This window comes from Amphiprion ocellaris, chromosome 3 (genome assembly GCF_022539595.1).
Source record: "Amphiprion ocellaris isolate individual 3 ecotype Okinawa chromosome 3, ASM2253959v1, whole genome shotgun sequence".
Classification (NCBI taxonomy): Eukaryota; Metazoa; Chordata; class Actinopteri; family Pomacentridae; genus Amphiprion; species Amphiprion ocellaris.
This window is the reverse complement of record NC_072768.1, coordinates 7,032,470-7,056,156: the sequence shown is the minus strand read 5'-3', so window position 1 is coordinate 7,056,156 and position 23,687 is coordinate 7,032,470. Positions and strand designations below refer to the sequence as shown.

Sequence of the window (23,687 nt, the reverse complement as noted above, 5' to 3'; positions counted from 1 at the left end):
ACCTTAATGCCAGCTTATCAGTAAGAATCAGTGGTTCAAGTGTGTGTGGCTGGTCTTAGAGGGAGCAGGGTGACAAAGAACAACAGGACTTTTTATTGCCATTCAGAATTTTTGATTTATCCTGTCTTTGGTGTTTACTCATTGCATTTATTTACAACAGCGTTTCCTCAGTCACTGTTTTTATTGAGTCCCTTCATTTATAACAGAATGTTTATTAGGGGGGATCAGGAGGGGGGTGGGAAGTTTTATTGTTTGTTTTTTGTTTCCTTTTGTTCTGTAAAGCTCTTTGTGCTACAGAAGTGCTACACAAATAAAGTCTGATTGATTGATTGATTGGAGACAACAGGGACAGATTATCACTTGGCACACAGCAGAAAGTTGATTTCCCAACTTTCATGTGGGGTCTCTCTGCAGACCAGGAGGGGAGAGAGACAGAGAGTTTGGTTTCCCTTCCTTGTTGGCTAAGCAGCTGTTTCACTAGAGGTCCAGACTGGGCAACAAAGAGAGAGAAGAAGCAGAGAAAGAGGAAAATAAAAAGTGAGAACAGGGCAGAGAGAAAAGGAACTGGAGGCTTCTTTCGTTCCAAATCAGATTGCTTTATGGCGACGCAGGGGGGCGAGTGGTTCCAGGCAGCAGACAATGGGCCAACAGGATCAATATTGACATTCTCCTTAGTGATAGACGAGTTGGCTGGGTGAGGTCAGGGACTGGACCTTTGTATTAGCCAGCCAGCATTAGTGGTCACGGCTGGGGGACACTTACTGTAACCTTGGCCTCTCAGCATAATGGAGGGTCTGAGCGAGCCCAGGAGAGGTCCCTCCCCTTTATGGGCTTTATTACGGTAAGAGAGCTCAGTCTTCCACTGGCCCGATTCAAACACAGATCATTACTTTGTCAAAACAGCTACCAGACCATGCTGGCACTCGCACGAGCCAGCTTGTGTGGCAAACAGTGTCTCAAAATGCCTGTTATGCAGCACAGCAGTCGTGACTTAAGGCACGCAGAATGCGAGAAAAAGTAAGCAGAACGCTTTTGGACAAGTGACCTTTTATTAGTTGTTATTCCAAAAAGCACATACAATTAGATTCACTGGCAAGTCCTGCGTGTTAAGCAAGGACACAGACACAAACACAACACTGGGTACAATCTTTGCTCAGAGTTATGGCAAGAGGTGCTACCACAAAATACTGTAATATAACACTCCTGCAAATTCCATGTACTTTCTTTGCTGAAACAACATCTCAATTGTTGTTTACCCAAAGTGGTCAATTAATCCAAGGCAAACTCATAAAAGAGGAAAGGATGTGGGCTGTCCAGGTAGGCAGATCCAACTGGCTGTGAGTCAGGGCTACTAGGGATACCACACTATACCACTCCCTAGTATGGCAGAGGGAAAAATATTGAAGGACAGGGACAAGGACACGGGGGACAACTGAGGAGACAGAGGAGAAGGAAACTCCTGAAGAAAGAGCAAAACAAAGAAGGAGAAGGTGCAGAGGTGTTGGTGCCAAAGAGGAGGAGTAAAAGACGAGGGAGGCGCAACAGAAGGAGTGGGAGGAGGAACGAAAAGAGGTCATCCGAGGTGATGGAGATTCTGTACGGAGGGCTGGTTTCATCAAAGATGGAGCCGGGCCACTCTCCTCCTCTGATTCTGTTCTGGCGCGAGTTACTGGACTGAAGCCTCACAAACACACACACACACACACACCAAACACACGTCCGCAGTCTCCCACACACATGCTCATTCTTCCTAACTACACACTTGTGAGCGTTTCTTACAGAAATAGAAGTGACATCACAACAGTCGCATTGTAAATCACTACATGTTGCTCCCAACCGAACGCCCACGCTCGCATCGGCGCATACAGTTCCCGGTCAGTGGGCTTCCTCAGAGCCCAAACCACTCCGTGACCCCTCCTCTCCTGGGGTCCAGTTTCTGCCTCTGCTTCTCGTCCTCCATGAACTTCTCCTGCATCTCCTCCATGGAGCCCTCAGACGGCTTCTGGTCCTTTTCTGGGAAGATGTCAGGAAAGGTGAACGTCTGGCCCTCAGCCTGATGGGGAGCAGAGAGAGACAGAGCAAAGAGGGGAAAAATCAGTTCAGGAAGCACCGCGGGCCTGCTTTGGAAGAGAATTTTGTTTATTTTCGACACAAAATCACTTCATAAACAACACATTGAATTGCATCTTCCTTAAAACATTTCCTTTTCCTCGCAGAGAGACGTGAGATGCTGATTTGGAATTCAGGACACCGTTTCCACCACTACGTGCTCTTCCTCTCTGCCGTTCAATTTCTCCAACTCTCTCCCACATTTAATCTCTCTCCATTTCTCTAGTCCTGATTTATTCAGAGGGAAAGGATGGTATCCATTATTTATTCCATACCAACCCATCTCTAGCCATGGCTAATGCATCACTGGCCCAACTGTAGTCTGTGTCAGGCCGCAGTAGAGTACAGTACAGTACACACACATGCATTCTTGCACGTACACAAAAACACACATCAAAAAAAAAAAATAACAGGTCAGTGAGTGCAGGCCTGCACACATATCTATAGCCTATCCCTCTCAGCCTCTCCCAAGGACACCTGGCAACAAGAATTCACTGTTATCAGTCGCAACTGGAATCAAATCACCGCCATCCTTAAATGACTCAACTCTATTTCAAAACACACAAACTGTACACGGAATTTTTATCACTGCATGTTTGGATTTTGAGTACACCGCGAATGTTTGCAAATGTTCCCAAATTGATTAATCATCATTGACACTGTAGTTTACACCAGCAGCTTCCACCTCATAATGACAAATAGTCACTTGTGATTACGTGACTCACAAACCTCTCAATTATTTTATATAGAGGCGTGTCACTATAAAATAAGTTGCTTCAATGAACACAATTGTCAATCAACAATTCTTTTTAAATATGTGAAATATTTTGTTTGGGGTCAGTGTGTAGGCGTTCGGGAATGGTCTGGCTCTGATGTGAATGTTACTTTGTCTGTCTCCAACCCCCAAAATACCAAGAGAAACATGCATATAATTACCGCATAGCATGGTTTAATTCCCAAAGGGGGAGACAACATGAAGCGCACTCAGCCAAAGATGCAGAACGGAGCTGACTTTGTTTACTGTAAAATGTGCTCGAGCGAGACAAACTTACAACAGGAGTCTTGGGTATTATTAGTGTGCGGGATGGTGAGTGTTCTGCCATTTGCTGCTGAGGTTATGACCAGGTAAGAACATAAAAACATCCATTTAACAGTAAAGAACAGAACAGGGCAAGACGAATGAGCACTGGATGTTCGGTGGACTTCACCTCATAAAAAGTGAGTGGATGCACACTGGTTGGAGCGTCCTCACACACACACACACACATGCTGACATGCTCTGCACTGAACAGTCCAACCAATGAGCACCAACTTATGGACAGCTCAACTGCCGGCTCTGGGACACACACCAAATTTGGCTCGGATGAGACTCATCGATTTTGGTTAACCACGGTTCACTGAAAACTAAGCATGTTTTAAAATGCATTTTTTCCTCTCTTTTTCTGTCCTCTTGCATCCAAAATTTGTAGTGTTTTCTGGTTCCAGAGTCGACCACAGACAACACAGAATGACATTGCTACATGGAACAGAGAGTGAAGAGGAAAAATGGGGAGGAAATGCAAAAAGCAAGGCAAAAACTCTAAATATAAATCCCAGTAAGCCACCATAAATGTTTCTTTTGCCATTTGACGCTCCAGCTGTATTTCTTACTTCTCAGGTAATGCTAATTTTCAGACACCCTGATGGGAGAGGCTGTTTACAGCCTCCACAGATCGAGAAGTCATTTCATTAACATATTAACAACAGCTCAGTCTTCATTTATGTAAACTACAATTGAGCCTGACTTGTCAAATCTGCCAACAACGGCATGACCAGACACCTAACAACATCCAACCATCCAAAACACAACTATTATGGGAACTACTATTTTGGTACGATACTTTACACAGGCTTGAATTCATGTTACTCTCCGACACCCAGCCATTTGGGTCTAGATTCTCTGATACCAGCTTTGAGGAGCAGCTAGAGCAAAACATGCACAACCTTCAATCAAAAGTAAAGCCACCCTGTTCTTGTGTTTCTGTCTTGCGGCAACGCCTGTGTTTCAAACTACAGGAGGTTTTCTAGTGAGTGCAGAAATGCAGAAGAAGAGTGTAGAAACCAGTTGGGAGGAGGTGGAGGCGGCAGCAGCTCAGTCGGGCAAAAGGCAGAGAGCTGCCAAACACCAGAAAAGCACCTGGAAACCAACGGCACGGCCAAGGCCCTCGGTTTCTCTATGCACTCGGCGCACACTTTGCAATCGAGGAATGCAGAATCCAGAACACGAACACTCAGGCCAAAGGAACTTTGCTGCAGAAGTGAGAGGAGGAGTCAGGAGATGGAGGCAGCAGGGAGAAAGATGGGGGTAGAGGATGTGAGGAAGTGGCGGTGAGAGGAGGAAGAGGAAAGTAGGGGTGACGGAGGAAGGGGTCTACCTCGGCGCTATAAACACCAGACCTGGCAACAAGATGAACAATGAAGCAGTGAACCAAACAAGACTTCACCCAACTTGAACCAAACGTTGTCGCATGACAATTCCCAGTTATGCAGCACAGCCCTGGACACCTTATGTATACACAGAGTGAAGATTAATACCGGCCTCAGAGAGCGCGATTCACAAAAACAACAAAGCCCTGAGACTGAAATCAACAAAGCACTGAGACTCGTTAAACAAGTCTTTTTGTTGGCAGGAGGCCGCACCCTGCGTGTGTGTGTGTGTGTGTGCGTGTGTGTGTGTGTGTGTGTGTGTGTGTGTGTGTGTGTGTACGTCAAACGTCTGCTGGACACATTTCCGCAGCGAGAGAAAGTGCTGGCGGAGAGCATTCATATTTTTGTTTGAAATATATACATCACACCACAGCAGAGGTAAAGCCCATGTCCCCTCCATCTCTATTTGCTCTGAGCTACAACGATCTTTCCTGTGTGTCTGTCTGCCTCCCTCTGTGTATTTGTGTGCCAGAGAGTGTGTGTATGAGTGCATATTGAGTGATTTATGGAGAAGACCAAGGCCTGGCCAAGAAGGACACAGTGGAGAAAGACAGTCAGGCGATTATGCGCCTCCAAGAGCTTTCTTTCTGTTACCAACTATGCTTCCTAGACGACAAATTCAGGGAGTGGATATTTTCCCTCGCTCTGCCATCATCTTCACCACGCTCCCAGTTGAATCAAGCCAGCATCCAGGAATATTGAGAAGAGGCCCCACGCTGCTAGCAATGTAAACACACTCCTCTTACGCACATGAACAACCCATTACATCCACAGTTTCCATCTCAATGGGAAAACAAGGATGAAGACATTTAGGGTCTTCATTTTGCATGTAGTGTGTCAGTCTGCCCTGTGTTACATCTCTGGACCACCGTCAGACTTGAAACCTTCTGAACCGCAAAACCTGCCAGCAGATTTGAAAGGCATGTTACCTGGAAATAAAGTTCAAAATTTATCATCGCAACAAACTGTAAAAATAGAAAGAAATGGTAGATTTTCAACTTTCATCTTAACTGACGTGCCATTTAGTCAGATAATTTAACCAAATCCAAACTTAAAATTGTGATATTTCATCATGAATTGCTTGGTTAAACATGTTTTATTTGAAATTTTACCAATAATAAACAGTTTGCACTAAACATTTTCTGTACTCCTCGGGGTAACTGTGGAACCATCAGTGACTCAGCTGTGACCAGCAGTCAAATGAGAAAAAGTCTGGGAATTTTCAGGTAAACTGGACAGAACCGCAGGCTGTGTCCACATGGGGCAGATAGGAGGCAAGTCATCATTATGTGCCGTCTTCGTTCCAAAGGTTGGCCACCATAGTTCTGATCCATACTGTATACTAAGAGGCTATTAGTTGTAGCGGGCCTCCAGAACTACTACAACCTGCAATACTCAGCTAACTTGAGCGAAGTGTGGCAGTCGTTGTTCCTTCTGGAATCATCCGCCTGCCATCCTTTCTCAATCCACCGGTGGCCCTCTGGAGAGCTCTTACACTGGGTGAGATACACCTGTGGTGCAGTCCCACAGTCACCTATTTGTCCATACGTGGAGTCCCTAACCCCAGATATCTGGAGAAGCTTGGTTTTATGGTGCCGACTTGACCCGCCAGGCATAGAGTGAATAATAGCAGTGGACTGTATGCATTTTGTAGACGTTAGTGTGGGACGTACTAACCCCACACACCACCTACTCATTCTATCTGGTTGCAATTTAACGTCTTACACAGGAGAGAAGTATGGAAACTAAGTAATAGTGTAAGGAGTAAGGAATATATTGATGACACCTGGGGGCACATGGGAAAATGTTGTATGTGTTATTTCCAGTTTTATTTAAATTTCTGTAAAATAAATCATCTGAGGTATATGGTATTATATCAGCATCATAATGCACATCAGACAGGTGCAAGGCTTTATATTGTTGTGAAAAATGAGCTCACAGTGAGCAAAAATGTGTAAAGAGCCTAAAATGCCAAGAAATTGTTTGCGGTTGAGAAGGTTAACCAGATGACTGGGGACAACCTTCAGATTAAAGAGCACAGTTGGTGTCTTGATATTGTTTTCTTGGCAGTTGCAGTGAAGAGAAACTGAACTGCTTGGAAGTAATTCATGTAAAACTCCCTGACACAACTTTGGTGGATTATCCCCAAATCAAACATGGGTTTGTGCATGTGTGCGTAGATACAATAGAGTCATACACATAAGCTGAGTAATCCTGTTCGGGAAAGAAGAGAGTGAAAAGAGAGAAGACCAGGTGAGAGATGGAAAGACGTGCACAAAGGACAACTGTGTTCAATCAGATTGACCTTTCCCTCTGATCTGTAGCAAACTAAGCATCGCAGTCGTAACTCAAAAACAGCTGCAAGAAAAAGTCCTGGTGTGAGCGCTTGTGTTTGTATGGGTTATAATTTTCCCCTAAGAGTTGAAAAGTGAGAGAGAGAATGAAAAGGAAAGTCAACCTTGGGATACATGTGAAATCAATTTTGGAAAAAATGTGAAGAGGTGACTCTTTTATTATTCATCAGCTCAGATTTACGTATGAAATATGAAAGCCATAGTTGTTCTGGCCTGATGTGTTAAAATGTCTTTGATGAAAACAGGAAGGTGCCGGTGCACTGTGCTTTTCCGACCTGGAGCTGAATAGAACATTATGGCACAGTCACCAGCAGAGAACACAAAGGCTGATTCAACCTGCTACCGAGAAAGAAAACATACACAACATGAATAGGCTGAACCGGACCAGGACTAGAAATCACAATGTGACACATGTGATACACATCTGTCTCTAGGAGCCTCTGACTGGGCTGCACGGTGAGCACAGAATAAGAACTATGCTACAAATATGCTGAAGAAAAAAAATAACACAAAAGAAGGCTTTCACAGAGGATTACTCAACTCCATTGTAGCTGGTTTGACTTCATTTTCCAATATCCCCGATCCACTGAATAGCCTTCAAGGTATCAGATTTTATGTCCTCTGAAATGAAAGAAGCTTGGAGCAACATTTTATTACTTTGAAGACTGTTCAACAGCTGTAAAACTACTCTCCAGGTCAAATGGTGACTTCCATTCAGATAATCTGAACAAACTTAAAAATCGAATCCATCAGAAAATACACTGTAACCACTGTTTTACGACCTGAGATCAGCCTCTCTCTTATGTTCTCTCAAAACCTCAAGCGCCGAGAGTTACTATGGAGCTAAATAAGATGTGACTGAGGGGTGGGGGGCATATACACTGACTTCTTGGATGACCAGACGTGACTGAATTAAAGAACAGAGGAGTTCTAAATGTGGTCAGAGAACCTGACAAGGCTTTAAATGGTTTGAAAAAGTGAAATTGAGCCATTCACACGGCCCCAAGAGGCTGTCGGACAAATTCCATGTAGCTTTATTTGATGAGGGACAATCCGCAAGGCATCAGAAGATACAGCAAATCAAAAATGAACTACATGCTGGCAGATCTCATTAAAGTAGAGACAAATCTGGGCTGCATATACAGACGGAGAGGTGTTGACGATGCGGCAAGAAATCTCATGAGGCTGTGGCTCATGCGGCTGCGGTGGCAATGTGGTGTGTAAACCCTAGCAAAGCGCAGAGACATCTTGAGCACTGTCTGTGTTTGTGTGTGTGTGGTAGAGAGTGAGAGGCAGAGAGGTGTTCACATTGTGGTAGAATCCATTTTGACCGCATGGTAAGAAAGCCTGGCAGGCAACAGTGGGATAGACCGCAGTGGTGAGGTTACCGGGATTAGAGCTGAGGGCAACCCCCTGCCGAGCATGTGGGATATAGATTTGTGAGAATGCGTGTGCGTACAAACCCGGTTTATCTGCACTGACTGAACATGCATCATGCTCTTTTTCAGCAGTTAAACACGCTGGCACCAGTTAATGGAGTTTACATGCCTTGCTCATGGGAAACGCTGAAGGGAAGAGCCATTAGTCAACTTTTTCCAAACAGGGGTGAGCAAGCTGATTGTGATTTGAAGGTGTGATTGCAACTTTGCAAGTTTGTTTTCTTTGGTCTAACCCACAGGTAAAAAAAAATGTTGCATTTTTCTTTCCAGTTCATTTAAGTTCCCACTGCCCTGTTACGAGTGATCCGGGGCTTGTAAACGAAACTCAGATGGACTCACAAGCAGCTTGTTTATTGGACAGAGTTTTGGCAACCTGTCACCCTGCGGGATCACAGATTTTGACAGCCAGAGTAAGGAGGGGTAAAAACAAATGTGCTTCCAGTTCTTTTAGGTTGACATACACATTCCTAACCTTAAACCCAAGTTGAGATCTGAAAATCTTCCGCGGCCTGCCCAAGCTTTCAACACACAAGACTCAGATGATGCATTTTCCAATATTTTTCAATTTCATAAACAGAACAATACTAAGTCAATGTGAGCCTATGATATCCACTGCAAATTAATAATTCATATACATACTTGTAACAATTTGTAAAGCTCCAAATGTAAGAAATTACGTTAAGTGATGAATTGTTAAGCCCATCTCCTGGCTTTCTGACGCTCGATAATAAAACACATATGCATAAAATTTCACAATAACCCACCCAGTATTGACATGAAGGGAAAAAACAGACAGAAAATGTCATTTGGACATTGAATCAGGCCAACACTTGTATATCTCACACACTTCATCTCCATCTGCAGGTGGATCACTGACATCATCTCTGCTGATGGCAGCATCCAAAGCTTGCTGAATCCAAGATGAACAAACACCAGATCACCTAAAGGCTACATCTGCTGTTCTTTCTGTACATTAAGAGCTCCATCCCCTGTCATCAGTCTGTGAAACTCCTGTAGTTTGCAGATGACACCGCCCTGACTGGACTCATTTCTGGTGAGGATGTCTGCTTACAGATGGGACATCAACCATGTGCAGGTCTAGTCCAATCACACCGACTTAGAGCTTAACAGTTATAAGACAGTGGAGATGATTTTAGACTTCAAGAAGGACAAAGCTGAACCCACGCCATCACCTTTTGTGACTCCCCTATTGATGTTGTGGAGCATTCCCACCTTCTAGGCATCATCATCATCATCATCCAGGACTTCGAGGTCAAGACTTCATCAGGAAAGCACAACAGCTGAAGAAGTTCAAAATACCAAAGATGACAATGGTGCACTTCTAGACTGTCCTCACTTCCTCCATCACCACTTGGTACAATCCTGCCACTGCCAAGGATAAGGTCTGACTGCGGTGTAGGGCTGCAACTAACGATGAATCGATGAATCGTCTGAGCACGATACGTTATCAAAAGCGGAAGTGAGCGCGCAATGCAACAGAAATCACCGTCTCACTTCCACTTTTGATGACGTATCGTGCTCAGACGACTCTTCTGTGGTGTATCATTTGCTCTGCCAAAAAGGTGATTGGCTGCAATCTCCTGTCCCTCCAGAACCTGTTCTTCTCCAGCACCCTGACACAAACTGTTTGAGCTACTGCCCTTTCGCTGGAGGCTTCAGGCCATCAGGACCAGAACTTCATGACACAGAAACTGTTTTTTTCCCCAACAGCTGGCCTCATCAACAAGACTTTGAATGTTTTCCCTTCAACCACAACCGTAGTCATTGATGCCATGTTATACATTAATGCACAGCTTTTTAAAATTGAAATATTATCATCCTTTTCGCATTTCAAGTTGTTGCCATTATATACTGTATAACCTTGCAAATTCCCTGGTAAATCATTTGCACATTGAAAATATTTCACACTGTTTATTTGAGCTGCAACACTCACTTTTAAAATCTGTAGTCCTTTTTTAAAAATTTTCTACTCATGAGCGACTTACTGTTATGTACCAAAACACCAAGACAAATTCCTCATATGTGAAAACCAACTTGGCAATAAAACGGATTTTAATTCTTACAATCAATCACAGCTGGGCCCATTGTCATGTAACATTTGAGGCATTCAACAGCACAAAACAAAGCATTCACTCTTGCGAGTCTATAAATTTAGACAGAAGATTTACTAGAGTCTCTGAGAGACCACCCGCGATCAGTTTACCTCGATACAGTGGATATGAATCATGCATTGGCTAACATTACATTGTCAACATCCAGTTTGTTCCTGTACTTTGTCTTGAAAACCACAAGTGCTGAACATCCAGTTTCACACAGATAAGTGGTAGCACAAGGCACCAGAAACATCAAGTGACTGCTAGACTGATCAGTGTGTTTGAAGAAGCAAGCAGAGAGGCAGGGATTGTCATCTCCTTGTTTTCACAAATTAATTTAGATTTTCTGATGATTTGCTTATCGAGACTGATTCTCCATCTCCACTTCTCTTTCTACCAATTACAATTCCCTGCCAGTGGCGAGGCATAAGATCAGAAATAGGTCTGGTAGATGAAGGACTACATGTAATTTGAATCATATGGCTTTGTTTTATTAGTCTTGATTGCTATTTTTTAATGTTTTCATCAAAAATACTTTCTGGCAATTTTAAGGTTAAATACAGAATGGAAAATTAAAATTTTTTAATTATTTATTGCAAATGACCTGTCATGGACCATCTGCAGTACCTTGGCGATCCGCCAGGGGGCAACGACCCACACTTTGGCAATTACTGTGCTAGAATGTTGCATTTCTGCTCATCATGCCACCTGAAAAGGAAATAGCTGACAACAGTGATCAGTTCAGATAGTGCTTTTTGAGCATGAGTAACTGCTGGCGGTCCAATTTCAACATCCATCTCCATGTACCCATAAAACCATATCACCCTATGAAAAAGTACATGCTGATAAAAATGCTTTTGTATCTGTTTGTTGTAGTTGGTACATATTAAAACCCCTGTTCTAACACAGTGTACCTCAGTTATCTTGGAATTGTGAGTTTGTTTCAAATCATACTGCCCTTAGATCAAACAACAGAACTAAAAGAGTTTTTCTCACACTTGATGAAGATGTTTTCCTTCAGCCGTGGGAGTTATCAGGTTGGGTATGTTTGGAAACGTAAAAGCTGCTATCAGAATCAAATTAAGTGGAACTGCATCTCATCTGGGTTTTGGTTCCAGAGAGTTCTGGTAGGGTGCCACAAATGTCAAAATGAACTCAACCTTGCTTGCAGAATGTATGTGTTTGACATAAGATTGGGCAAGAAATCAATATTGCTGTCTATTTCACATCTCTGGAATTGCAACATTATTATGTTCTAATTTTATTATAGTTGTAGCAGTTATGCTACTTAATTAGGTATTCCTTGAAAGGTATATTTAAATTAGTGGCGGGACGCGATTAAAAAAATGAATCTAATTACAGGCTTTGTAATTAATTAATCGCAATAATTGCAGTTTTGTCAAATAGCAATATTTGACACAATAAGTGAAGTTTTTCGATTCAAATAAAATTGTGGTTGACAGTTGAATCAATGAATAGACATACATGTGTTTATAATTTAAAATTTATTTTAAAAAAGGAAAATGGGACATATAGAAAAAGTGATCTTGATGACTTAAAGCCTGAATTTAGTTGTTTTTTCCACTGTATGGCACATAAAATCAGCATAAGTAGTTCAAGCAGCTTCAGAAAGTTGAAAATCCACAGATTCATTCTATTTTCATCTTTTCTGGGTCTGATAAATGGTGGAATTTTGATGTTTTTTTATAGGAATATCAATGTTATCAATGTAAGTTATTAAAAGAGATATTTTTGTTGTTTAGGTTATTCCTCCTCCAAGGAGGCGGAGCCTCGACGGAGTAAAAACTTAAACCACAAAAATGTTTCATTTCTATTTATCTGCATTTTCCATCTGTCTGCTACATTCACAGATTACTGCAAATCTAAGTGCAATCATAGCGATTTTATTCAACATTTTAAGACTTTCTGTAAACTCAAGCACTGTCTAGAAAAGTGGTCTATTATGGGATGGCTACACCGTTAGCCGTTAGCATGACTCGTAGCTAACACTAGCTCTGGTGCTAACAGCAACATGTTTTACATTGAGGTGATACCGGAACTGAGGAGGGTGCAATTAATTGCGTTATTTTTAACGCGTTATTTTCGCTGTAATTAATTAATCGAAATTAACGTGTTAAAGTCCCAGCCCTAATTTAAATTATAAAGAAAGTTACTTACTACAGGGGCTTAGTTTCAGAAAATGGCTTAAACATGCATTTTTGATTTTGCAAAACTTCGCTATACTGTAATATCCTGTATATTGACATGGGAACACTGTGATAATAAATTCAACGTCAAATAACCTTAGTGAGAGGATGAACTGTCATACTGTGTTGCAATAGCACACCATTGCACAAAAGATTCACAGTTTAAACAGATGTGCAATAACAAAACCACAGTAATGACAGAAACCTGGGTTTGCACTCCAGTATTTAGGCCAAATCTGAAAATGCCCTCAAAAGCTCGAAACATAATCTTTACCAACACCTAAAGCCAACCCTGTGGCTGTACAGACATCTCATCTGCAGTTTCGTAGCCTAATATTTCATAATCTAGGAGCACTTTTTAATCTGTGATCACAGAGAAGAAACAAATAAAACTGGGAGAGACAGGAAAGGCAGTGGAAGAGGGCAGAGGAAGAGAGGAGATGTAGGCCTGATGACTGTAAATAGCTGCTGCTGCCTGGCCCCTGGGTGGGCTACACACATTCACTCTCACTTTATCTCACTGACACACAAACACAAACACACATGCACACACAGACATCACTCTGTCCCATTGTGCCTCTGTCCAAACCTCCTGGTAAAAAATGTTTGAGTGAGAGACGGAGACGGAGTGGAGAAGAGGGAGAGCGGAGGGGTAAAGTAGCAAAAGACACATAAAACTGCACTTTTGTTTGGTCAGAAAGGACTGTGAGATGAGAATAATTCAGTGGGAAGATGTACAACAACAGAAATATTTCTTTTCTTTCTGTTGTCCATATGTTTGCAAGTTTGTGGATCAATAATCAAGACTGGCAAGGCCACTGAACATGTATCTTAAATGTACATTTTAAAACATTACATTTAAAAACTGCTCCTAAACATTAAATACAATTGATATTTTAAATACATCAGGAAGCCAGTTCCACTGGGAGAAAATTATTGCCACAAACCATTGCAAAGGACAACACAACATAAAATGGGCAAAGATTCGCTCTGCTGAAGACTGGAATTATAAACCGACTCTGCTTGTCAAATGAAACTTATCTATGTATATTTCACTGTCTGAATGCGCTGATATTGCAAAACTAATTATATGAATTACTGAAGTGCTCCTGTTATTGATATTGGGTCTTTTAATTTCAAATTATTTCTAGCTTTTTATCCAGTTGTTTTTGTGTTTTATATTATTTGTGATGTTACATTGTAATGTTATTATCAATACGGTTGTGTGCACTCTGTGTACTAGTCTCCTGTATGCAACATTTTTTTTAAAACAGACAAAAGAAAAAGGCATGTTTACAATGGATTTAGTCTTTGTTCCACCAGCTACAACAGAGTTAAAAACAGTCAGACTTATAGGACATGAGAGTCTGAGAGACATTTAGTAAAACAACTGCTTAGCATGAGAGAAAGTGCAAAGTGAAATCATCTCCGTCTGTAAAAAGACAGATAAGTGGCAGTGAGAGTAGGCCACTAACCAAGAGCATCCTGCTGTGGGTTCATCCAGGGCCATGACCCCGGCCCTCCCTCCAATTACAATGACATCTCCTCCACAACCCGGCAACAGTCAAATAACTTGGTCAGCTGTGGCTTGCAGCAGTGTATGTTTGTGTGTGCCTCCATGTCATTCATATTAACGCTGTGACAATCGGGACCTATGGTCTTCACTGACGATGACATGACAATGTTTTGGACAGTGACGGAGTGTGATTCTTCATTCAGCACTGACGTACAAAGTGTTTTCGGTCATAGCAGCAGTTTCATATACTATCATTAGATCAAAATAAAATAAAATGAATGTAATAATGATGCTGCATGAACTCGTGCCCACTTTTAACTAATAGGAGATGTGTAGTTACAGCCTTGCACACATCATCCTAATCATCCTAATGAGTTTATCAACATGAGGCATTATTTCCTTTTTTTTCTCTTTTTTAATACAGTGTCTTTTCCCAATAATAAGTTAATATCAGACTTAGGATTGATAGCAAGATGAAGTTGGACTGATGCATGTTCGCACTCTTTAATTTAATAAATCTATATTTTCTGACTTTCATCTTTATATAAGACAGATTAATTTTTCTACTAATGTTAATGCAGTTATAGTGAGAGAAAGAAGGTGAAAGCTCTATATACATGAGATTTTGAACACTCATATAATATAAATATAGCAGTAAACAACTGTTTACAAAGATATACTGCAGTAATGGTGTCCTAAACAGAGAATAAAATTACATTTCTTCTGTGTTGTAAATTGAGCTTCTCTGTTCTGTTTTAGTAACCAGTTAGTATGCATGTGAGTCCCACCCATTGAAATTGTTTGCCATCACTAGATTTCTAAACATAAACAATAAAAGCAAGTCTTTCATGCATATTATTTACCTGATTTATGTACAGTGGTCTCTCGTCTATCACGGGGGTTACATTCCAGAACCCCCCTCCCAATTTTTTAGGCAAGAAAAAGCTTATTTTCCCACAAAAATAATTAAAATAATGCAGTGATCGCAGAGCCGTTGTTATTGAACTGTTGTGCTTCAATGCACCCAGGGAGTTTGGGGTGTTGGGGGTTTAAATATCATTATTGTTGTTTATGTTAGTGTTACAGTGTTATTAATGTTTGTGTTTTATTGTGTTTTTGTGGTTTAGTCAGCCTAGTTAGTTTGGTTAAGTGTTATGTTGTCAGGACCATGAATGTGAACTGTGTTTGATGACTCCCTGCCACATTTTCTATAGCACTGCTTTTTGTGTGTGTCAAAATAAAAGCATCTGTCAGTTGCACAGTGCATAAAAGGCAGACACCCTTTCTCCAGTGTCGTTCTTAAACGATAATAAATATATAAAATTACCTATACACCGCATAATCCTGCCATATAGCGAAAAATCCTCGAAACCAAATGCAATTTAAAAATCCGCAATACAGTGAGACCGCGAAAAGTGAACTGCGATATGGCGAGGGACCACTGTACAGTTGTTATATTTCAGCTCATGCAAGTGCCTACTGCTGTTTTCTCGCTCTCCTCTGCTTCTTTATCGCTCCAATCTGTTCAGCTCCAGTCCATGTGTTTCTGTTTCAACCTGGTGTGTGTCACAGATTCACAGTGAAACAGACACAAACGAAGTGAACCAGAGCCAGAGAAAGCTCAACTGAAGATAACGGTACTCAAGTTGACAAGTCGTTAGGGCCATTGTTTCACTGCGAGCGTGGGAAAACGCTTGTGGCTAGATTATGCACACAATCTTTGTTGCTGCAGATGAAATGCAAAAGGGGGCAGGTGTGGCCAGAGCTTGCTTTAGTCAGAGATCCTGGAGCTCTCGCAACATCCAGCGATAATGACTGTTGTACACATCAAATTTAACTTGAAATGCCGATGTGTAGACCGGGGTGCATGAGTGGAGTTGAGTGTGAAGGAGTGGCAAGCATAGGGATTTTATAAAAAGCTAGTGTGTCACATTGTCTCCCACTCCTTTCTGTTTTTTTTTTTTTTTGTTTGTTTGCTTTGTTTTGTTTTTTTATTAGAGCAAGAGTTGAGTGATTTTGTGTGGTGTGGGATGAAATCTGAGTTGAGCACTGAGCAGTATTGACCTGAGTGCCATGAGGGGGCTATGAGCACAAAAGCGATGGAAAGGAACGTGCCAGAGAGCGAGGAGTGGAAATTTTCATCGATCCACTCTGCTTGCATGCCTTGGCTGATATCTAATTGTGAGGGACAAAGCGATCCCCCCCGCTTTGGTGAGTCTGGGAAGAACAGGAGTCCGGCAGATGGGTGAACACCGCCTCTGGTGTTCAACTGAAAACACTTAAAGATCTATCGCAGGAACCTTCTGACATTCTAGCACAGGGCGTCCAGTGATACATAGCCACATACTTCTGCCCAGAGACAAATGGAGGGTGTGAGTGAGCAAGTGCGTGTGTGTGTGTGTGTGTGTGTGTGTGTGTGTGTGTGTGTGTGTGTGTGTGTGTGTGTGTGTGTGTGTGTGTGTGTGCGTGTGCATGCATGGTAGTTTTCATGTCTGGGCATGTCTGCTCCCAGCCTGCTACTGGAGACATTGGACCCTGGTAACAGAGCTCTCAGGAAAAGATCATCACCACCTAAATACGCTCCCAGCCACCCACAAAGACGTTCACATCCATCTGGTCTAGAAGTGGACAATCGGAGGATAACAACAACAACAACAGCGTCAACAGCAGACGGGAATAACACAATCAAATCTGTCCATATTAGCAATAACGACAAAAAACCCCCGTATATCATACCGCTTACAGTCTCAGACACCCACCCACCCAACCTCCACACCTTAAAGTCAAATCACACCTAAACCTCGCCGTCCACCCACATCATATGCACGCACACACATATACATAAACAGCTGTTCACTATCATTATCCCCTCCATGTATGTCATTCACCCCCGCAACCCCCACAAAGTACCCCATTTCTCTCTTGCCAACACATGTAAACAACCCTCACATACCCTCCCCCCCAATTTCAAGCATCCCCTCCACCAACCCCACCCCCTCTCAGCCCCAGACCCAACTATCTAGGCTACCAAACACACACACACACAGTTCGACCCTTGCACAAAAACACACACACTTACCCCTACATGCACATGAACATAAACATCCAGGCAATGCCCCTGCCCCCTCCCCGACTCTGAGGAATGCGGGGACCAGCTGGTGGAGAAAATAAAAAACGAAGAAGCATACCAAAACAGGAAATGCATCAGCAGGGGCCTATCAGAGGGCTTTATCAGGCCAGTGGCAGCCCCACCGAGTACATGGGTGGCGCTGCATGCTGATTGGACGATCAAAGTTGCAGCTGTGTCATTACAGGTCAAGAGGTCAGGGGTAATCAAGAAAAGGTTACGAGCATGAGTGCTTGTGTACGTGTGTTCGTGCTCGTGCGCATGTGTGTGTGTGTTGCCATGGCTATCTACAGAAGGGGAATCTGCAGGAAATGTGGGAGGAAATGAGGGTGAGGAGAGAAGATGCTGCAGAGAGAGATAAAGTAAGAATCAATCGGAATGGCAAAAGTAAAGACGTGAAAGAGTTTCATATTCTGTTCATTTGTCGACTTTTTTCAACGACATAAAAATCAAACATCCATCCATTATCTATACACCACTTAATCCTCGTTAGGGTTGTGGGGGGCTGGAGTCTATCCCAGCTGACTTAAGGTGAAGGCAGGGGACACCCTGGACACGTCGCCAGTCTATCACAAGGCTATATATAGAGACAAACAATCACACTCACATTCACACCTACGCACAATTTAGAATTACCAATTAACTGCATGTTTTTGGACGGTGGGAGGAAGCAGGAGTACCCAGAGAAAACCCACACATGCACAGGGAGAACATGCAAACTCCATGCAGAAAGATCCCAGGCCTGGACACGAACTGGGGATCTTCTAGCTGCAAGGCGATGGTGCCAACTACCGACTCACTGAGCAGCCCAAAATCAAACATCTGTAATGGAAACACGATGGCAGCGCAGCTTCATCAATAACGCTTGTAACATCTGAACTGAAATCAACCTAAAGAGTCATATATGTGAAAGAAAACACAGAGAACCTCCACAGAAGCCATTCAAAAAAAGGTTTGCGTGTGAGATTCCAAACCGGATGGTTAAGACCCTGCTCTGTTCTCTATAATTCATGTTCTCTCTCCACTGAGCTCTTATGAAACCTACACGTACACACATACACTCACACACAGCCACACACAAGATTTTACTCAGGAGTGAATTTTCCAAATCAGGAGACATATAGAGAGATGGGGGGCCTTGGCGAAGCTTGATTACCAGGAAAAGCTTCTCCTTTTATTAGGCTCACAACCAGCATACATGGAAATGTGTGCGCGCACACACACACACACACACATATATGTGTACACACACTAATTAGTGCATCAGCCCATTCCTTCCTTCCGAAGATTTATACGCCTAGAATGCTGACAGATATGTTTAAGTGAAAGTAAGGCTGCTTGATGCTGGGTGAAAGGAAAAAAAAATCAGGATTTTCTCACTTTGTAGCTGGTATTACATTTCTTTTTTCATCTTAATTCTTCAAAAAAAAAAAAAAAATCTCAGCTGTGCCTAGGAGCTTACTGGTGTGGGGATACACAAAGCAAGGTTGTCATTAAATATGTCTGAGCAGTTCTATAGCACAAATTTTAAGATGCATCTTTTCACAAGGTCTAATTGATCTTAATATCTGTATCACACTAAAATTTGTGGTGACAGTTAAGGTAATGATAGAAATTTTTGCCTTGTAATGTACGGACATGACAAGGTTCTCATTAGCTGACTAATGAGTTACTTGTACAGAAATTCCACAAGAAAAAATACCTATGGCCAAACTTTGCTTTTTAAATCAATCTTATCTTGCTTGGAAAACAAACCTTTCACTATACTCAAATGACAAAAATGTAAAATTCTAATGAAAAGTTTCATCAATAAACCAAATAATTGGGAAATAAGCTGTTACTTCAGTTCACTTTACACAGACATTGTTCACATGACAAATCTGACATATTTTGCTATATCTTAAAAAAAAAAAAAAACATATCGTTAGCCAGCTAGCCAACTTACCGTTATCAATATACCGTTATTTAGGGGACCAGAATGAACATTTGCGCAAAATGTGCTTAACAGCCAATAGCCAATAATAATACTTACATTTGAAGAATTAAAATACTTAAATTTCCTAGTTGTCTGGCAACAATTCAAATAATGATTTTGTTATTTTTTTTTTATATTCAGCAAGTTCACGTTGTCTTCACCAATCCAGCGTGATCCGAGGTGCATTCAGAAGCTCACAACTTAATGGGACATTCAGAGCGTTCCAGAACACGACCAAGAGCTGACCATGTACTCTCACTTTGGCCATTCTAACTAAATCTGGTCAATGAATGTAGTCCTAATTTCAGCTGTCAGCAGGACCACTGTCTCAATAAAGAGGAAAAGACATGAAAACCACTTTCCAGGATATGATTTTTTCTGAAAATTGTACTACTCTGAACATTACACCGTTTCTCTTTTATGTGTTTTCCAGGACTGTGTCAGAACAATCAAAACTTTCTAGAATGGAAAATCTGCATTTAGTTTGCAGAAAATCACCTTTCTTTGCTTTGTTAATACACTAATTAAACAAAATATAAAACATATTGACACATTATACCATACACAAACAATATAACATAGATTAATAAAAAACAACATTCAAGGAGACAGAAATTGTGTTTGTGCTAAGCATAAACTTAGTTTAAAGTTAATTAAAAGGAAAACTCTGGCTGTTTGTACATTATACCTATATACAATAGTCTCAAGGATTAACATAAGAGGATACCTTTTGATTAAAAGGAAAGAGATTCAAGTCTCCAGGACAGTTACATGATACAATTCTCCACTTATTTTGACTAATGAGCAAGCTTTGAAATACAGATTTACAATATATGAAGCCTACAATATTATAGGTTACTGAAAAGAAGCCAATCATAAAGGACAAAATTGTTGTGTAAAAATTATGAGAAGCATGAATATGATAAATTATCCAATCCTAAGTGAATGAGAAAAAAACAGAAAGACAGAGAGGGGAAGAGAGCAGTGGAGGAAAAGTGGCAGAAGTTAAAAATGTTAATTGGTGTGATAAGCAAGGGTGAGGCAGCACTGGGAAGGGAAGGAAGCAAAGCGGCAGACAGGCAAAGCTGTGCGAGGAAAGCCTGTGTTTGCGTGACAAGGTGAAAAGGAGGAAGAGGGAGGGAAGGAGAGCAGGAGCCATCATGATCCAAATAGTTGAAAATAATAAAATTCCACACAGATAAGCAAGATTTCCCCCCTCGGCCCGACTGCCTGATTCAGCACCTCCAGCTCCACAGATCCAGGCTTCGCTCAGAGCGGAGAACAGGAATGAAGGGGGAGCGAGTTGAGGGGGAACGCAGGGGTTTGCATCCCCCCCATCCTGTACCCCTCTCCATCACCACGCTTAAGCCCAGCCAGATACACACAGTCACACATAGACACACAACCCTTAGGGTGTCTATTGTTAAGCAACAAGGAGTAAATAACAGATAGGAGATGAGGGGAGAGAAGCTATACAGCAAAACGTTGCCATCTAGTGTCAGTCACACAGAGAAGAGAGGCAGACTTGGCCACAGCTTCTCTCTCATAATCACGCTGAATACAGCTGTTTTTTTTCTCTTCCCCTCTCTTCCCCCCTTTTCAGCTGTGTCACAACTCCTCCATGTTTGCCACTGAGTCTCTATTTGTTTGTCTCCCTCTCTCTCTCTCTCCTTTCCTTTTCTCTTTCACTTCTTTGAATGATGCCTTTCCCTGTGGATTGAGCGGGGGTGGAGAGAGCGACAGAAAGAAACATGGGAAATGAGCAATTTGAATGAAGCTACCACTTATTCTACAAGTGTTGGTCCAACCCTATATCTTGTTTTGTTCTGTGGTCGTCGGGTCGGAACATTGCTTTGGGGCACAGAGTGAATGTGACTGGTGCATCTGGTCGGCTGCGTTGCTGTGAGTGACCAGGGCCTCCGAGAGAAACCTCGATGCCTTATTTACTACTTTTATGAAAACTTGGCCAGCGGGCTCAAATACAATAGTCTGACTGAATGAGCTGTTTGTGTGTGTGGAAGATCTCTGCTTTAAATATGTAAAAATGTCCCCACAAAACTGCCAGAATGACAACTTTGAAGAACTCATTAAAAAAAAGAAAATTTCTTCAAATGAATCAACTACTTGGATGTGACCACCAAGCTTAGTTTTATTCAAAGATTATCTTAATATTGCAGGAATTTTAGTAAATTATAAACACTTAGAATATGTTTAAATGAGTCTAAGATGTCCTCAGATTTGGAAGAACAAAACTGTGACTACTATCAAAACAGCCACATCATTGGTTTATGTGTAAACAGAACTAGTTGCTCATTTCATGACAGCTAAAGGTCGGCATCGTGATAACACCTTGGACCATCTGTGCACCCGCTCTCCCTTCTGCTGCAAAGTTTTCACTCATCGTCTACTTTCACCACTTTCGGCCTTGAACAGATTCTCCTCTGACTGTATGAAGTGAGATTTTGTCAACAGAACAACTCTTGAGCTTGTGTGGGATTTGCACAATCACACCCCACAAAAAGATGGACGTGCAACAATGTTTACAGACTCCCAGTGAGGACAGATGACTGTTGATGCAGGTGGACATTTAATCTTTGTCTGATTTCATTCGCCCTTTATCAACTGTGGATTTCTATGCTAAATTGTTGCAATTATCCAACAGGTGCTAAGATATGCCATGACGTGTCCAACAAGTGTCTGAAATGAAAGCTTTTTTACAATGATTATGGTCACAGTCTTTCAAGAAAATAAGAGATAAAAGGGAAGAATATGTTCTAAATGTTTCAGTAAAAGAAGTGCAAGGCTCGTTCAAAATGCTGGGAGGGGATAAAGAGTAAACAGGACAGTGTTGTCTGTGTCTGCAATCTCGACAAATGCTCCAGGATGCTTTTGCTTCAAGTGTTTATGCTTAGCAGTTGTACTGGTGTGATCCACCATTTCCAGTTTGCAGTGCTTACACGGCACCATGTTGTTGTCTATAAAATACTCCCACACTTTACATGATTGTGGACAAAGTTTTTGAGCTGTAGTTTCTTTTCCACCAAATGTAGCCACCTTTGCGACGCAAGGCTTTTGTAATCAATGATGACATAACTTTGCCATTTGCACACTTGACTTTGCATGTCTATAGACCTCCAGTGATGAACCATCCAAGTGTAAAGCAGATAGAGTGGACAGATGTCAAACAACAACAAAAAAAAATCTCAAAAAAACATACACACACTTCTGTATTTATAATTAGATGGATGTGCACCGACAAAACTGCAAATGTAATAAAAATTACCAAAAAAATCCCATTTGTTTTTAATATTCTGTAAGCAATGTGAAAATCCAGCAGGTTATCAGATGAACATTCTGACCAGCAGCAGAAAAACTGCTGACTGCATGTCGTTACTTCTGACATTTACAGCAAAACGTGGCACTAAACTGAAATGCTGAGACTGGTCAGATATCCCATTCATATATTCTCAGCATCACCCTCCAGCAGCTTTCAACATGCGCTGCGAGCAGTCAGTCCACTCAAGTGCTGCAGCTGGCATCAGCCAGCAAAGCTCGCTTGCAAGCGAGCTGCCACTCCAAAGAGAGAAAACAACTCCTCCTCCACCAAAACTCACCACAACCTTTTCATTTACATGCCAGGCAGAGAGTACTTTATCGTAAATGTTTGACTGGCAATAATGTTGCTGAACAATGACTGAAAACATTCAAAAATGACTATAATTTGAGAAATGGAGAGCTTTCTCGTTCATGAAAAGCACCGGCTCATGTTCACAAAGGTCTCAAATGGAAGCAAGGTTTAACTGGAAATGGTGGCACCGTGCACTTCAGTGGTGAGATGGGCCAAGTGAATTTAATGAGGGTAAACCACACGGTCTGACATGCATTATGGCATTTTAAAGATGCCTGGCTGCAAAAAAGCCTTCTGGTCTACCAGGCACATCCTGATTTTATTTCAAGCCAAACTTTGAAAAAGGATTTGCTGCAAAAATAATACATATTTTCTTGATAATAAACATGGTGTTAGTTTCTTATTAAATAAAATTATATTACACAAAGATATTGTGAACCAGACAAGAAATCTAATTATACCTACTGTAAATGAAGTAATGTCTACAGCAGGGGTCAAAAAGTGCAATCCAGAATCAGATTTTCCAACATGAGCACTTGACACTGCAAATAGATGGAACAATATGAGGTGTGAAAATCTAAAACAAGTGTTACCCTCAACTAGTGCATTAAAGTAGTCTGAAGGTTGTCAGGTCCAAATGCAATCTGTAGACTTAAGATTTTTCATTTTGTACCGCTTTTTTTGTTGCCACCACCACCACCACCACCACCACCACCACCCTGTCTCTCTCACACACACAGCCTCTTCCCGCT

General features: G+C 41.7%; 1 protein-coding gene across 1 annotated transcript in view; it reads right to left on the bottom strand.

Annotated features, from left to right (window-relative positions):
- Nucleotides 1–1,030: 1,030 nt before the first annotated feature.
- The window catches only part of mrpl23 (mitochondrial ribosomal protein L23), a 44,552-nt gene continuing 21,895 nt past the window's right edge, over nucleotides 1,031–23,687 (bottom strand). Inside the window, exon 5 of the mRNA XM_023284664.3 lies at nucleotides 1,031–2,053. Within this exon, the coding sequence (XP_023140432.1) occupies nucleotides 1,889–2,053 (165 nt within the window). The 3' untranslated portion in view covers nucleotides 1,031–1,888. The remainder of the gene's footprint in view (nucleotides 2,054–23,687) is intronic.